This window comes from Aotus nancymaae, unplaced genomic scaffold (genome assembly GCF_030222135.1).
Source record: "Aotus nancymaae isolate 86718 unplaced genomic scaffold, 86718_ANA_hifiasm-v0.15.2.pri h1tg000028l, whole genome shotgun sequence".
In the NCBI taxonomy this organism is placed as follows: domain Eukaryota; kingdom Metazoa; phylum Chordata; class Mammalia; order Primates; family Aotidae; genus Aotus; species Aotus nancymaae.
Genome location: NW_026988441.1, coordinates 26,024,463 through 26,040,180, shown reverse-complemented (window position 1 = coordinate 26,040,180; position 15,718 = coordinate 26,024,463). Strand labels below are relative to the sequence as shown.

The 15,718-nt window shown below is 53.5% G+C and overlaps 2 protein-coding genes across 2 annotated transcripts; one reads left to right on the top strand and one right to left on the bottom strand.

Annotated features, from left to right (window-relative positions):
• Positions 1–1,125: 1,125 nt before the first annotated feature.
• TSSK6 (testis specific serine kinase 6) lies at positions 1,126–2,313 on the bottom strand. The gene is given in 3 exon segments (XM_012443533.3): positions 1,126–1,272; positions 1,274–1,578; positions 1,581–2,313. Coding segments are annotated over 3 exon segments (1,185 nt in total).
• An 802-nt stretch (positions 2,314–3,115) lies between these two features.
• On the top strand, positions 3,116–15,502 carry NDUFA13 (NADH:ubiquinone oxidoreductase subunit A13). Its single transcript, XM_012443474.2, has 5 exons — positions 3,116–3,230; positions 13,568–13,646; positions 14,642–14,713; positions 14,995–15,064; positions 15,311–15,502. Exons 1-5 carry the CDS (start codon positions 3,137–3,139, stop codon positions 15,428–15,430), a joined length of 435 nt encoding a protein of 144 aa, XP_012298897.2. The 5' UTR covers positions 3,116–3,136; the 3' UTR covers positions 15,431–15,502.
• Positions 15,503–15,718: the final 216 nt, after the last annotated feature.

The window sequence follows — 15,718 nt, the reverse complement described above, 5'->3', positions numbered from 1 at the left end:
GGGATGGGCCCAAGTCTCTTCGCCATGAACTCTGGGGCCTGGCAGATAGTAGGTGCTCAAGAAATGCATGACTACATGAATGAACAGAGGGAATGAGCTAGTGGGTCCAGCTGACTCACGACCAGCCCTCCCCCAACTTCCCCAACCCCCTCTTCTCCAGAGGAAAGGGACCCACAGCAGGAAGGGCTTCCACCCCCACCCCCACCCCCAGCCCCACTGTGGCTAGATCTGGGTTCAAATCACAGCTGTGAGCCAGGTCCAGTGGCTCATGCCTGTAATTCCAGCACTTAGGGAGGTCGAGGCAGGTGGATCACTTGAGGTCAGGAGTTCGAGAACAGCCTGGCCAACATGGTGACCCCTGTCTCTACTAAAAATACAAAAAATTAGCCTGGCGTGGTGGCCTGCGCCTGTAGTCCCAGATACTCAGGAGGCAAAGGCACGAGAATTGCTTGAACCTGGGAGGTGGAGACTGCAGTTCTCCACGATTGCCCCACTGCACTCCAGTCTGGGCAAGAGAGAGAGACCCTGTATCAAAAAAACAAAACAAAACAAAAAACAAAATGGCCCAGTGCGGTGGCTCACACCTGTAATCCCAGCACTTTGGGAGGCCGAGGTGGGTAGATCACCTGAAGTCAGGAGTTTGATACCAGCCTGACCAACATGGAGAGAAACCTGTCTTTACTAAAAATACAAAATTAGCTGGGCGTGGTGGCGCATGCCTGTAATCCCAGCTACTCAGGAGGCTGAGGCAGGAGAATCACTTGAACCCGGGGGGTGGAGGCCGCAAGTGAGCCGAGATCGTGCCATTGCACTCCAGCTCGGGGCAACAAGAGCAAAACTGTGTCTCAAAAAAAAAAAAAGAAAAGATGTGGACGGGTGGCGGAGGGGTCTACTTGCTCCCCAGCCCCAACATCACAGAACCATCATGACCCGAAGACAACAAAGCTCCTTCGAGTTTGCCCAAAAGGTCCAGGTTCGAATCCTCCCGACTCCCTTTTGGGTCTTGGAGCAAGAACCTCAACATGCCTGACTCTAAAATTACGAGACTCGCGCCCGGCGCCTGGCGCCCGCCTTCCCCGGACGGAGCAACTCCTTCCCCACTGGTCCGTAAATGGGGTGCCACCGTTAGAGCCAGGTGCAAGGAACAGCGAGTTTATTGCAGGTTCCAATCGGGAACCTGGCACCCTCAGCTGGTTGGGGAAGGGACACCCTCCGCTCAAAGCCCGAGCTCGTTCTGCGCAGACGTAACGCTTCTGTCCCCTCTGGTCTCGTCCCTCACGGGGCCTTGTCGCTGGGAATCACGGATGCGCACGCGCCTCCAGCTCTCCGGTTCGTGGAGGACTTGGAGTCCGAACAGGGTAAACTGCGGCCTCCGCCGTGGGAGGGAGGGGAGGGAAGGGGAAGCAAGAAGGCGCATGCGCAGTAACGCGCGGCAGCTTCGTGGGTTCCCTCGAAGCGCGCCTCCTCGGCTGCAGGAATTGCGGGAACCCTGGCTTCTGAGTCCCCGGCGCGCAGCCAGCAGTTGCGCACTACCTGGCCTGCCGAGGGCCTGGCGGACGGGCTGAACTGCAGCAGCACGGCGATCAGGGCCTTGCAGCGCTCGGAGAGCTCCAGGCCTTCGGGGTAGAGCACGCCGCGCTTCTGGCGCCGGGGCAGACCGGCGATGTCCGAGTCGTCGAAGGGCATGCACCCGGTGACCATGACATAGAGCACGACGCCCATGCTCCACACGTCGTACTTCTTGGGGTCGTAGGGGATACCCAGGAGCACTTCGGGTGACGCGTAGGCGGCGGAGCCGCAGTAGGTGGTGCTCAGGTCTGGGTAACCGTGAGCTTGGCGGCCGAAGCCGAAGTCGGTGAGCTTGACGCGGCGCTCGTCCGGGCTCAGCAGCACGTTTTCGCACTTGAGGTCGCGGTGTACCAGGTGGTGATCGTGCAGGTAGCGCACTGCGCCGGCGATCTGCGCGAAGAGGTCACGCGCCTGCACTCCGGGGATGTGCCCGTTGCGCTGCACGACCTGCAGTAGGTCGGTGGCGGCAGCTTCCATCACAATGTACAGCTTCCCGTTGCATACCTCAATGAACTCGAAGACGTGCACGATGTGAGGGTGCCGCACGCCCCGCAGGATGGACAGCTCTCGCGGCAGGAACTTGTTGACGAAGTCCGGGGGCGCCCGCCGCCGGTCCACCACCTTGATGGCCACGGTACCCTTGTACTTCTTGGACATGGCCATCTTCACCTTGGAGTAGCTGCCCTCTCCAATTGTGCGGCCCAGCTTATAACCGAGTTCGCTCAGGAGTTTGTCACCCGACATGGTGGCGCTTGGGGCGCACGCGGAGCAAGAGGCGGCTGCTGTCGTGGGGCGGCCGGACTCCAATCTCGGGTCTAACCCATGGCGCTTGGCACCTGCACCCCCGCACCCCCATGTGCCCACTGCCGCTCCTTGGCTGCTGTTACGCCTTTTATTGCCCCGTAACAATTTTTGCCTTGTGAAGTGACCTCGGGCGTCACTCCGCCTTGGGGTGGAGGTCCGGGACCCCGCCCTGGGGCCACCCTAGCCTCCCTGCTTTGTGACTCATAATCACCCTGAATGGTCAGTTTCCGATGAGAGGCCACTAGCAAGCGATACCCACCACCACCAGGGAGCAGAATCTGTTCCTGGGATTGGGGTGAGTCCGAAATCGAGCAGCAGCTGCTCCCCAACATCATGTACCCAGCCCGTGACTACGTCGAGCCCTGGGCTTCCGGTAGAGTCCTTAGCGAGGGCGAAAACGGGAAAAGGGGCCTTAACTGGGGCACCTGGCTCTCTCGGGAGGTCGGAGTTTCTGACTGGCCTGCGCAACACCCCAGAAGCAAAGTGAACGCGAGGGCCTCTAATGCAAGAACCAGGGGGTCCTAGCGACTGAGTCACGCCCTGTCTGGGGGAAAGACGGAAAAAAGACTCCTCAGCTGCAGCCTAGCTGCGCATTCGGACCCAGGGTCAGCCATGTGACCTCTCAGGCGCGGTCGGGTAGTTACACTAGTCCCCGGGGCTTCCCAGCGCTGCGTAAGACCTTCTCACATGCTTCCGCCACACTCATCATGGCGGTGGCATACGTCACTTCCGTCCGGGGCCGGAAGTACGGGATCCAGTGAGCATGGCGGCGTCGAAGGTGAAGCAGGACATGCCCCCGGCGGGGGGCTATGGGCCCATCGACTACAAACGGAACTTGCCGCGTCGAGGACTGTCAGGTCAGTATCACTCTGCGTCGGGGTCTCAGAGTCTGGGCATTCGGGGCTCAGGGGCGGGGTTGCGGGGACACAAGCGGGCCTCAGTTTCCCCGGTGATGTGACCGGTGTCAGAGCCCGGAGATCCCCCATAGCTTCTATAATAACAGTAACTGCTGCAGTTTGTTGAGCGCTTTCCCAGCTCCGCTTCTTTCTCGTAACAGCCCGGGAGATTGGTCCCTTTGATAATTTACATTTTACAGTAGGTTAAACTGAGGCATAACCTGCGCCCTGGCCCGCGGCCACCCTTGGGTTTCTCAGATGGGGAAACTGAGGCCCAAAAGAGGCCGCGACTCCCCAAGGCAAGGCTGAGGCCGCAACCTGAAACTTGGGGGTAATTTACAAGATGTTCGATGCGGTGGTTCCCTGCAGGCAGCCCCCCGCCTGTAAGGTGTCCCAGGAATCCGTATTCTTAAAGTTTTCAGATGTTTTAGTTAACATGTTAAATTTTGTTATCGGACTCAACACAGAAAAATGAAAAAGAGAACTTAAAAGGTGCCCATACTCAGTCCCCAGGGTTAACAGACAAATACAAACCTTTAAACATAATTTAAGGGTGAATACATACATTTCTTTTTCTTTCTTTCTTTCTTTTTTTTTTGAGACAGGGTATCGTTCTGTTGCCCAGGCTAGAGTGATCTCGGCAACCTCCGCCCCTTGGACTCAAGCCATCCTCCCACCTCAGCCTCCCGAGTAGCTGGGAGTACAAGCCTGCACCTGGCTTTTTGTATTTTCTGTAGAGATGGGGTCTCACCATCTTGCCCAGGCTGGCTTGAACTCCTGGGCTCAAGTGATACACCTCCACTGGCTTCCCAAACGGATGGGACTACAGGCGCGGCCACCGTGCTCTGCGGAATGCATGTCTCTTAACTCCTCAAACTTTACATTTAAATTACATGTCATCCACGTTATGCTTCAATTAGAAAACAGCAACAACAAAAAAATGAGCATGGTAATTAAAAAATGTAACAATTCAGACAAGAGAAAAGTCAGTGTGAGGTGAAAAGTCCTCCTCAGCTCCTTTTTGGTTTCCTTTTATTTTTTATAGAGACAGGGGTTCAGCTGTGTTGACCAGGCTGGTCTCAAACTCTTGGGCTCAGGTGATCCTCCAGCCTCAGCCCCGCAAAGTGCTGGAATTACAGGCATGAGCCACCGCGGCCAGCTTCCCTTCTTGTTTTTCTTGTATCCTAGAACTGAGATTGGCAGACTTTTTCTATAAAGGGCCAGATGACAAGTATTTTGGGTTTGGCTGGCCAGAACGGTTCAGTTACTGAGACAACCATTTACAAATGGAAAGTGTTCTTAGCCTGAGGGCTATACAAAAACAGGCTGCCTCTCAGCCAGATGGCTCATGCCTATAATCCCCACACTTTGGGAGACTGAAGCAGGAGGATGGCTTGAGCCCAGGAGTTTGTGACCAGCCTGGGCAACATAGTGAGACTCCCACCTCTACCAAAAATTTAAATTAAAAAAAAAAAAAAAAGACAGGCTTCAGGCTGGGTCTGGTCCACGAGTCCTGTCCCAGAACACATTGGAGGAATATAATGCATTCTGAGTTTTCTCATTTTTCTTTTTTTTTTCTGAGACAGAGTCTGACTGTCACCCAGGCTGGAGTGCAGTGGCCCAATCTCGGCTCACTGCAATCTTCAACTCCTGGGTTCAAGCTATTCTCCTGTCTCAGCCTTCTGAGTAGCTGGGACTACAGTTGCCTGCTACCATGCCTGGCTAATTTTTCTATTTTTAGTAGAGATGGGGTTTCACCATATTGGTCAGGCTAGTCTCAAACTCCTGACCTCAGGTAATCCACCTGCCTCAGCCTCCCAAAGTGCTGGGATTACAGGTGGGAGCCATCGCACCCAGGCTTTTTTTTTTTTTTTTTTTTTTTTTTTTTTTGAGACCAACTCTCGCTCTGTTGCCCAGGCTGGAGAGCAGTGGCATGATCTCATCTCACTGCAGCCTCCGCCTCCCAGGTTCAAGCAATTCTCCTGCCTCGGCCTCCCTAGTAGCTGGGATTACAGATTACAGGTGCATGCCACTGCGCCTGGCTAATTTTTTTGTGTGTAATGTTAGTAGACACGGGGTTTCACCATGTTGGCCAGGCTGGTCTCAAACTCCTGATCTCAGGTGATCCCCCAGCCTCAGCCTCCCAAAGTGCTGGGATTACAGGCATGAGCCACTGCGCCTGGCCGAGTCTCATTTTTCTCAGGCGCAACCTGGTATACCCAGCTATTTCAGGTGTGCAGCACAGGATCTCTCTCCAAATGTGCACCTGTGAGACCTGCAGCCAGACCAGGCCACAGGAGGACCCCAGCCCTGGGGGCTCCCTGAGCTTCCCACTTCTAGCATCTCTCTTTTTTTTTAAAACTGAGTCTTGTTCAGTCACTCAAGCTGGAGTGCGGTGGTGCGATCTTAGCTCATTGCAAGTTCTGCCTCCCGGGTTCAAGCAATTCTCTTGTCTCTGCCTCCCAAGTTGCTGGAATAACAGGCGTGCCTCACCATGCCTGGCTAATTCTTGTATTTTTAGTAGAGACGAGATTTCACGATGTTGGCCAGGCTGGTCTCGAACTCCTGACCACAGGTGATCTGCCTGCGTCGGCCTTCCAAATTGTTGGGATTACAGGCGTGAGCCAGCGCGCCAGGCCGCAGCATCTCATTTTTGTATAAATATACAGCATCGTGGTGCCCTAAATACCACTGCCTGCGGTGGGGTCTCCTCATGTCGTGGACTTTTGTTACAGCACGTACATACCCACGCCGGCCTTTCCCGGCAGAGGAGCGAGGAGGATCCCCTGTGCTGGTGTGCTCTTTGTTTGTGGCCCTGCTTTCATTGTTGAGTGAGCACATGGTGCCAGGCCCTGTCCCCACGTGCTCACAGCTGAGCTGAAGAGATAACAACATGTCATGCCAGGATTTCTAGTTGTTGGTGAGGCCTGGGGTAACCTGGGCCCACTTAAGCCAGGATGTGCCAGGAGGACCTCTCTGAGAAGCAGCCTGCTCTGCAACAGAAGAGCAAGTGCACAGGCCCGTCTGTCCTCCTCCCCTGCCTCTCCTTTTTTTTTTTTTTTTTTGATGGAGTTTCGTTCTTCTTGCCCGAGCTGGAGTGCAATGGCACGGTCTTGGCTCACCATAACCTCCGTCTCCTGGGTTCAAGCGATTCTCCTACATCAGCCTCCTGCGTAGCTGGGACTGTAGGCGTGCGCCACCACGCCGGGCTAGTCCCCTGCCTCTCCTGAGCCATGGTCCTTAGCAGCCCTCCCCCATCAGACCTACCTTCTCTGCTCCGTTCAAGGCCTGGTGGCCCCAAGCCTGGCACCCGCTCCCCTCTTTGCCTTGCCCAGCCATTCACTCACTGCCAGCGTCCTAGGACATGCTGGGCTGACTCAGGCTGCTTTTAATCCACGCCTCTCTTGAAATGACTTCCACCCCCACCCCCACTATCTCCCACACCCAGTTCTCCTGTCCCCACTCCCTCCTGAGCCTAGCAGGCAACCCTTTCCTTTTCATCTTGTGTCTTTAATATCTTTATTGAGATTCCCATACCATACCATACAATTCACCCATTTAAAATCTGTCCGATTTACTGGCCGGGAGCGGTGGGTCTTTCCTGTAATCTCAGCCCTTTGAGACCAAAGCGGGTGGATCTCGTGAGGTCAGGAGTTTGGGAACAGCCTGGCCAACGTGGCAAAACCCGTCTGTGCTAAAATACAAAAGTTAATCGGGCTTGGTGGTGCACACCTGTAATCCCAGCTACTCGGGAGGTTGAGGCAGGAGAATCGCTTGAACACGGGAGGTGGAGTGAGCCAAGATCGTGCCACTGCACTCCAGCCTGGTGACAGAGTGAGACTCTGTCTCAAAAATAATAATAATGAATCGTGTCCAATTTATTGATTTTTTTTTTTTTTTTTTTTAGTATGTTCACAGAGTTGTGCAGCCATTGCCATGGTCAGAATTTAGACCACTTTCATCACCCCAAAAGAAACCCCATCCTCCCTATTGTCAGTCATCCCACCCCTGGCAAGCACTAATCTGCTTCCTGTTTCTCTGGATTTACCTGTTCTGGGCATTTCATATCAGTGGAGTCACAGACTCTGTGGCCTTTTGTCTCTGACCGATAATATCCACTGTGTGGCTGCACTGCGTGTTGTGTTTTCATTCATTTGTTGATGGGCACTCGGGTCGTCCACCTACTTCTTAGCTGCTGTGAATACTGTGAGTACTGCTGCCATGAACGTTCATGCCGTACAACTGTTTGTATGGATGTAGGTTTTCATTTCTGCCACGTGAACTATCCCCTAAGAGACAAACCTCTGGATCGTATGGTTACTTCATGTTTACCATTTTGAGGAACAGCCAAATTGTTTTCCAACTTGGCCGCACCATTTTCTGTTCCCACCTGCAGTGTGAGAGTTCCTATTTCTCCATATCTCCACAACGCTGATTATTTTCCATGTTTTTGATCATAGCCATCCTAGCACATGTGAAGCAGTATTTCATCATGGTGGAATTTTTTTATTCTTTTGGGTTTTTTTCTGCTCAGTCTTCTGGGCATTGATCGTTGATTTGCATTTCACTGCTGGCTGATGAGGTTGAACATCTTTTCGTGTGTTTTATTATTTTTATTTATTTATTTATTTATTTTCAAGAGATGGGGTCTCTCAATGGTGCCCAGGCTGGTGTCGAACTCCTGCGCTCAAACCATCCTCCTGCCTTGGCCTCCCAAAGTGCTGAGATTCTAGGAGCGAGCCACACCTTCTCCTGTGTTTATTGGCCATTTGTATGTCTGTCTTGGAGAAATGTCTATTCAAATCCTTTATGTATTTTTAGTAGGTTTTTAAAAAAGTATTGAATTATTGGCCGGGCGCGATGGCTCATGCCTGTAATCCCAGCACTTTGGGAGGCCGAGGTGGGTGGATCACGAAGTCAGGAGTTCAAGACCAGACTGGCTAACATGGTGAAACCCAGTCTCTACTAAAACATACAAAAATTAGCTGGGCATGGTGGCTCGTGCCCGTAATCCCAGCTACTTGGGAGGCTGAGGTAGGAGAATTGCTTGAACTGGGACCCAGGAGGCGAAGGTTGCAATGAGCCGAGATCGAGCCACTGCACTCCAGCCTGGGCTACAGAGCGAGACTCCATCTCAAAAAAAAAAAAAAAGTATTGAATTATTGAGTTGTAAGAGTATATATGTTGTCTTTTCAGCTAATTGATAGTTTCATTTATAGCACAAAAATTTTTAATTTCAATGAAGTCCAGGCCGGGCGCGGTGACTCCTGCCTGTAATCCCAGCACTTTGGAAGGCCAAGGGAAGCAGCCTACTTGAGCTCAGGAGTTGGAGACCAGCCTGACCAATATGACCAAACCCCGTCTCTACTAAAAATATAAAAATTCCCAAGGCGGGTGGATCACAAGGTCAAGAGATCAAGATTATCCTGGCTAACACGGTGAAACCCCATCTCTACTGAAAATTAGCTGGGCATGGTGGCATGTGCCTGTAGTCCCAGCTACTCAGGAGGCTGAGGCAGGAGAATCATTTGAACCCGGGAGGCAGAGCTTGCAGTGAGCCGAAATCATGCCACTGCACTCCAGCCTGGGCAACAAAGTGAAACTCTGTCTCAAAAAAAAAATATATAATAATAATAATTTCGGCCGGGTGAGATGGCTCATGCCTGTAATCCCAGCCCTCTGGGAGGCTGAGGCAGGCAGATCACTTGAGGTCAGGAGTTCAAGACTAGCCTGACCAACATAGAGAAACCCTGTCTCTACTAAAAATATAAAAAAAAATTGCTGGGCATAGGGGCGCACACTTGTAATCCCAGCTACTCAGGCTGAGGCAGGAGAATCACTTGAACCTGGGAGGCAGAGGCTGCAATGAGCCAAGATTGCATCACTACTCTCCAGCCTGGGTGGCAGAGCAAGACTCCATCTCAAAATAATAATAATTTCAGTGAAGTCCAATTTATGTATTTTTCCTTTTGTCACTTGTGCTTCTGGTTTTATATCTAAGAAACCATTGCCTAGTCTGAGGTCACTGACTTTTACATTTTCTTCTTTTTTTTTTTTTTTTTTTGAGACGGAGTTTTGCTCTTGTTACCCAGGCTGGAGAGCAGCTTTGTTTGTATTTTTAGTCAATCTTGACTCACCAGAACCTCCGCCTCCTGGATTCAAGCAATTCTTCTGCCTCAGCCTCCTGAGTAGCTGGGATTACAGGCATGTGCCATCACGCCCGGCTAATTTTTGTGTTTTTTATAGAGACAGGGTTTCTCCATGTTGATCAGGGTGGTCTTGAACTCCCAACCTCAGGTGATCCACCACCTCGGCCTCCCAAAGTGCTGGGATTACAGGTGTGAGCCACCACACCCAGCCTACATTTTTTTCTAAGAGTATTATAGTTTTAACTCTTACACGTAGGTCTTTGATCCTTTTGAGTTAATTTTTGTGGATGGGAAAAATAAAAAGAAAAAAAATTTTTGTGGTTGAGATAAGGAAGAGTGCATCCTCATTCTTTAGCATGTGGCTGTCTGGTTATCCCATTTGTTGAAAAGACTGTTTTCTCCCCCCATTGAATTATCTTGGCACCCTTGTCCAAAATCAACTGACCATAAATGCGAGGGTTTATTTCTGGACTCTCAGTTCTGTTCCAATGATGGACATCTCTGTCCTGTTCCAGTGCCCCCCTGTCTTGTACACACAGCTGTGGGATAAGTTTTGAAATGGTGAAGTGTGAGTCTTCCAACTTGTTCTTTTTCGAAATTGTTTTGGCTATTCTGGTCCCTTGCATTTCCATATGAATTTCCCAACCTGCTTGTCAGTTTCTGCAAAGAGGAAAAGAAATGGTTGGGATTCTGCTGGGGATTGCGTTTGGAATCTGTATCAGTTTGGAGAGTGTTGCCATTTGCACAGTGCTAGGTACTCCAGTCTTTGAACACAGGATGTGTTTTTATTTATTTAGGTCTTCTCTAAGAATGGCCAAGGCTGGGCGCAGTGGCTCATGCCGGTAGTCCCAACACTTTGGGAGGCTGGGGTGGAAGGATCGCTTGAGGCCAGGAGTTCAAAAGCAGCCTGGGCAACATAGATTTTTTTTGTTTGTTTGAGACAGAGTCTCTCTCTGTCACCCAGGCTGGAGTGCAGTGACATGATCTTGGCGCAGTGCAACCTCCACCTCCTGGGTCCAAGCAATTCTGTCTCGGGCTCCTGAGTAGCTGGGACTACAGGCGTGAGCCATCATGCCTGGCTTTGTTTGTATTTTTAGTCAAGATAGGGTTTCACCATGTTAGCCAGGCTGGTCTCGAACTCCTGACCTCAGGCAGTCCGCCCACCTCAGCCTCCCAAAGTGCTGGGATTACAGGCATGAGCCACCGCAGGCAGCCCTTTTTTTTTTCTCTGTCACCTAGGCTGGGAGTACAGTGGTGCCATCTCAGCTTACTGCAGCCTTGACTTCTTGGGCTTAATTTATCCTCCTGCCTCAGCCATCCAAGTAGGCCAGACCACAGATATGTGTTACCACATCTAGCTAATTTAAAAATATATATATTTTGAGCCTGGCAAGGTGGCTCACGCCTGTAATCCCAGCACTTTGGGAGGCCGAGGTGGGCAGATCATGACATCAAGAGATCGAGACCATCCTGGCCAACATGGTGAAACTCTGCCTCTACTAAAAATACAAAAATTAGGCTGGGCGTGGTGTTTCATGCCTGTAATCCCAGCACTTTGGGAGGCTGAGGCAGGCGGATCACCTGAGATCATGAATTTAAGACCAGCCTGGCCAACATGGAGAAACTCTGTCTCTACTACAAATACAAAAATTAGATGGGCGTGGTGGTACATGCCTGAAATCTCAGCTACTTGGGAGGCTGAGGTAGGAGAATTGCTTGAACCTGGGGGGCGGAGGTTGCAGTGAGCCAAGGTTGCACCATTGCACTTCAGCCTAGGCAACAAGAGTGAAATTCTGTCTCAAAAAACAAAACAAAAAATACAAAAATTAGGCATGGTGGCATGCACCTGTGCCCAAGCTACTTGGGAGACTGAGGCAGGAGAATTGCTTGAACCTGGAGGCGGAGGTTGCAGTGAGCCGAAGTCATGCCACTACATTCTAGCCTGGCGACAGAGCGAGACTCCATCTCAAAAAAAAATATGTATATATATTTTGGACTGGGTGCAGTGTCTCACGCTTGTAATCCCATCACTTTGGGAGGCTGAGGTGGGTAGATCACCTGAGGTCAGGAGTTCAAGACCAGCCTGGCCAAGATGGTGAAAATTAGCTAAAATTAGCTCTACCAAAAATAAAAAAAATTAGCGGGGTGTGGTGACAGGCACCTGTAATCCTAGTTACTCGGGAGGCTGAGGCATGAGAATCACTTGAACCCAGGAGGCAGAGGTTGCAGTGAGCCAAGATCACACCACTGAACTCCAGTCTGGGCGACAAGAGCGAAACTCCATCTCAAAAAAAAAAAAAAAGAAAAAAGAAAAAACATATATATATTTTGTAAATGTCTCACCATGTTGCCCAGGCTAGTGAAGCGATCCTCTCACATTAGCCTCCTAAAATGCTGGGATTACAAGCATGAGCTGCTGTGCCCAGCTGAAAAAAATTTGATCCCACCACTGCACTCCAGCCTGGACAACAGAGAGACCTGATCTCCAAAACCCAAAACAAAAATAACGGCCCTCACACCCTTTTGTGTGTGCCTCTGACCATGTGTTCCCCACCAGACTGGCAGCTCCTGAGACACAGACTCTGAGGCCTGGGGCCTTGGCCTCTCTGTGGTCAGCGAGGAGGAAGCGCCCTGCACAGGCTGGATGCGAATACAAGAGGCCCTGCATTGCTCTCAAAACTATTTCATCTTTGCACTTTATCTTACAGAGGGGCCTGCATATGAGTGCGCAGGTGTGAGGGTGCAGGATCTCCCCAAGGGTCTGTTTTCTGCACCAGAAGGCTGAGGGCAGCCCAGGTCTATTCCCTGGGTTCTCTGTAGCCATTGAAAAGGACGAAATATGACCAGCCTGGCCAATATAGCAAGACCCCATCTCTACAAAAATTAGTTAGCGGGACATGGTGGCACACACCTGGGGTTCCAGTTGCTTGGGAGGCTGAGGTGGGAGGATCACTTGAGCCCAGGAATTGGAGGCTGCAGTGAGCCGTGATCGCATCCCTGTACTTTAGCCTGGGTAAGACAGTGAGACCTTGTCTCAAAAAAAAAAAAAAAAGAAAGAAAGAACAAGGCAGCCGATGAAACCTTCCGTGTGCTGGATGGGAGGCTGAAAGCTGGGACCTGGCCCTGAGCACCCCAGGCCTCTCCAGAGAGGTTGTGCCTCTGAGCCCGGACCCAGCACACCCTCATTAGCTGTAGCATGGAAACGTCTTACTCCCTGACGGGCTTCTAACAGGTTCAATAGCAAGGTCCGAACTTCAGCCAGTTTGTCATTTATCTCTGGGTCTAGCAGAGGTGTCCCACAAGCTCCATCCAGGAGCAGAGCTGAAGGCAGAACAGGGCAGGCGCAGAGCAGGGCCCGCAGGTGCAGAGCAGGGCCCGGTGCCCTGGAGGTCTGGAGATGGCCTCGCCCTTCACCTGCTGGCCATTTCCTGGGTGTAGATGGACCCCGGCCTGCCTGAGCTTGTCGTTCATCCCTGCAAGCAGGAAGCCTGCCCAGAGAAGAGACTGGGGCTGGAAGGATCTGGGGGCTGCAGGGTGAGCCCGGGAGCCAGACCCCAGCTAGCCCAGGCCTCCCTGAAGACCCCAGTGGGCCCCAGCCGTCAGTCAGGATTAGAGCAAAGCCCAGCTGGTGCTCAGTGAATATTCATGATGGCCTCTGTCCTCCCTGGGGTGCAGGGCAGGGGGCTTGACCCTGCAAAGCCAAGAGGTAGCACGGCCACCCCTAGAGCTCAGGGGGGTGGCTGGGTGGCCCCCACAGGGCACTGCCTGTCCCTGGCAGCAGTGTGAACCACCCACAGGGCAGCACACAGAATGGTGGCCCAGGTGGCCGGGAGCCCCCATGGAGCTGGGACCCAGCCATGGGCACTGTCAGAGCCGCCTTCCCACTTGGGGTCCAGCCTGCTGCCCAGGGTCCCCCAGCCACCACCATCTAGGCCCTCAGGCCTCCTGAGGTCACTGCCAGGCCTGTACCTTTCAGAAACCCCCAGCATGGGGGCAGAGGTGTCAGTCCAGGCAACCTCACTCCTGAGAAAACAGCCGCCCGTGTCCCCTGACTGCAGAGTGAGCAGGGACAGTAACAGCCTCCCAGAGCTGTGAAGGTAGGTGTCCCAGGGGTGGGGCTGGCCCGCTGAGCAGTGCCTCTCCCCACAGGCTACAGCATGCTGGCCCTGGGCATCGGGACCCTGTTCTACGGGTACTGGAAAATAATTAAGTGGAACCGCGAACGCAGGTAGGGCCCTGGGTGGGCGTTGTCTGAAAGTCCCCCGGGCCAGTTGTCGGGGTACAGTAGCATTCCACTGCTGCCCGTGCTGGCGATGGGGGCACCGGCTTCTTGGACTTGGCTGTGCAATCCCAGGCCCCAGAAAGTGCAGGTCCATACCCAGCACTTCCATTTCTAGGCTGTCCTCGAGATGTCTCCACACTTGTAATCCCAGCACTTTGGGAGGCCAAGGTGGGAGCATTGCTTGAGCTCAGGAGTGTAAGACCAGCCTGGGCAACAGAGCGAGACCCTGTCTCAAAAAAAAAAAGTGTGTGTCTAGTGAGCAGGGCTGGGACCTACGGATCCAGGTTAGGACAGGACGTGAGTGGGGGCCTGCCTCGGGGCCTCTAAGCAGGATTTTGTCAGAGGTGACCAGGCTTAAACCATAGTGGCCACACAGGGTCAGAGGAACTAGGGCCAGGCACCCCCCCCTCCCTGTGTCACAGGCTGGGCACTGCTTCTCTCCCACCCCCTGCCAGGCAGGGCTGGGAGATGGGGGTCATTGCAGGGAACTTGGAAACTGCCAGAAAGCAGGGGGAAGAAAGGAAGGATGTGCGGCCCCGCCTGCCCCAGCCTCACACCCTGTGATTATTTTGAGATGCAGGGGACGTGGTTTTGTGATGTGAGGCCCAGAGCCCGGTGATGAAGTCACGCCCCTCATCGAGATCATCAGGCAGTTATTTTTAGGATAAAGTTTTTAATTGAAAAGAAAGGATGAAGCCAACAGTCTTGTGGGCAGTCACCCGTGCAGCTGCCCGCACCCGCCCTCCTCTCAGGCTCCTGGTGGGCTCTGCCCATGGCCCTCACCCTGCCCTCTGCCTCCTGCCCACCACCCCGCCTCTTCTCCCAACTCCCCCCTCCCCACCTCTTCCCCCAGCGGCACCCTGGCCGGCTGAGGTCCACGCTGCCTATGCTCCCACCACCCAGCCTGGTCTGAGCTGAGTGTGGGTTTTGGGCTTTCACAGGCGCCTACAGATCGAGGACTTTGAGGCCCGCATCGCACTGATGCCGCTGTTCCAGGCTGAAACGGACCGGAGGTAGCGCCCCTCGGCCCAAGGTCGGGTGGTCACTGGACTGAGGGCCCCAGGCTGCAGGGCCTGACCTGCATCCCTGAAGGTGGCCAGAATGCACATGGGGGCCATCACCATGTGCCATCCGCTGTGTCCTCAGAGAGGCGTGGAGACTTAATGGAGACCCGAGGGGTGGCGAACCAGAAGGCAGGGTGAGAGGGAGGCTTGAAGGGGTGCTGCCAGGGGCCCTAGGCAAGGGCCCCCGAGGGCACTAAGCCCCACCCCCACCACTGGCCCCATCCTTGCAGGATCCTGCAGATGCTTCGGGAGAACCTGGAGGAGGAGGCCATCATCATGAAGGACGTGCCCGGCTGGAAGGTGGGTCCCTGGATGGGAAGGCAGGGGTGCCAGCTGCTGCGGAGACAGAGCCCGGGCTGGGGGACCTCTCACAGCCTTCTATAGAAAGTCCGGGACCAAGGGGGTGGTGGGTGCTGGGTGCTGGGTCCCAGTAGGGGAAGGCTGGAGTGCCTAGCCATGCATAGTGGCCAGTGGTCCTGGGGGATGGGCCCCAGCAGGCCATATGTGGGTGGCTGTGCCCCTACCTATCCCCCACTGTCCCCACAGGTCGGGGAGTCTGTGTTCAACACAACTCGCTGGGTGCCCCCCTTGCTCGGGGAGTTGTACGGACTGCGCCCCCTGGAGGAGGCTGTCTTTGCCAACCACGGCTTCATGATGTACACATAGGCCCTGTGCCCTCTGTACACCTGGACCCCTTCCCTTTCCCACTGAGACAGAATAAATACTCTGTAGACCTGGCCTGCCTGTTTTCCTGGGGACTGGGGGAGAGATGGGGGAGATGGCCCAGCCAGGCACCACTGGCTCACATGCAGCATGGGGGTGCAGCAGATGTGATACGGGGTGACCTCAAAACACACCCAGGGGCTGCCCCTGGCTCCACCGCCAGCCTCGTCTCCGCCCCAGATATACCTGGACTCTTCCTGCCTCCTGTTGAAACCCTGCCTGTCAGCAGCC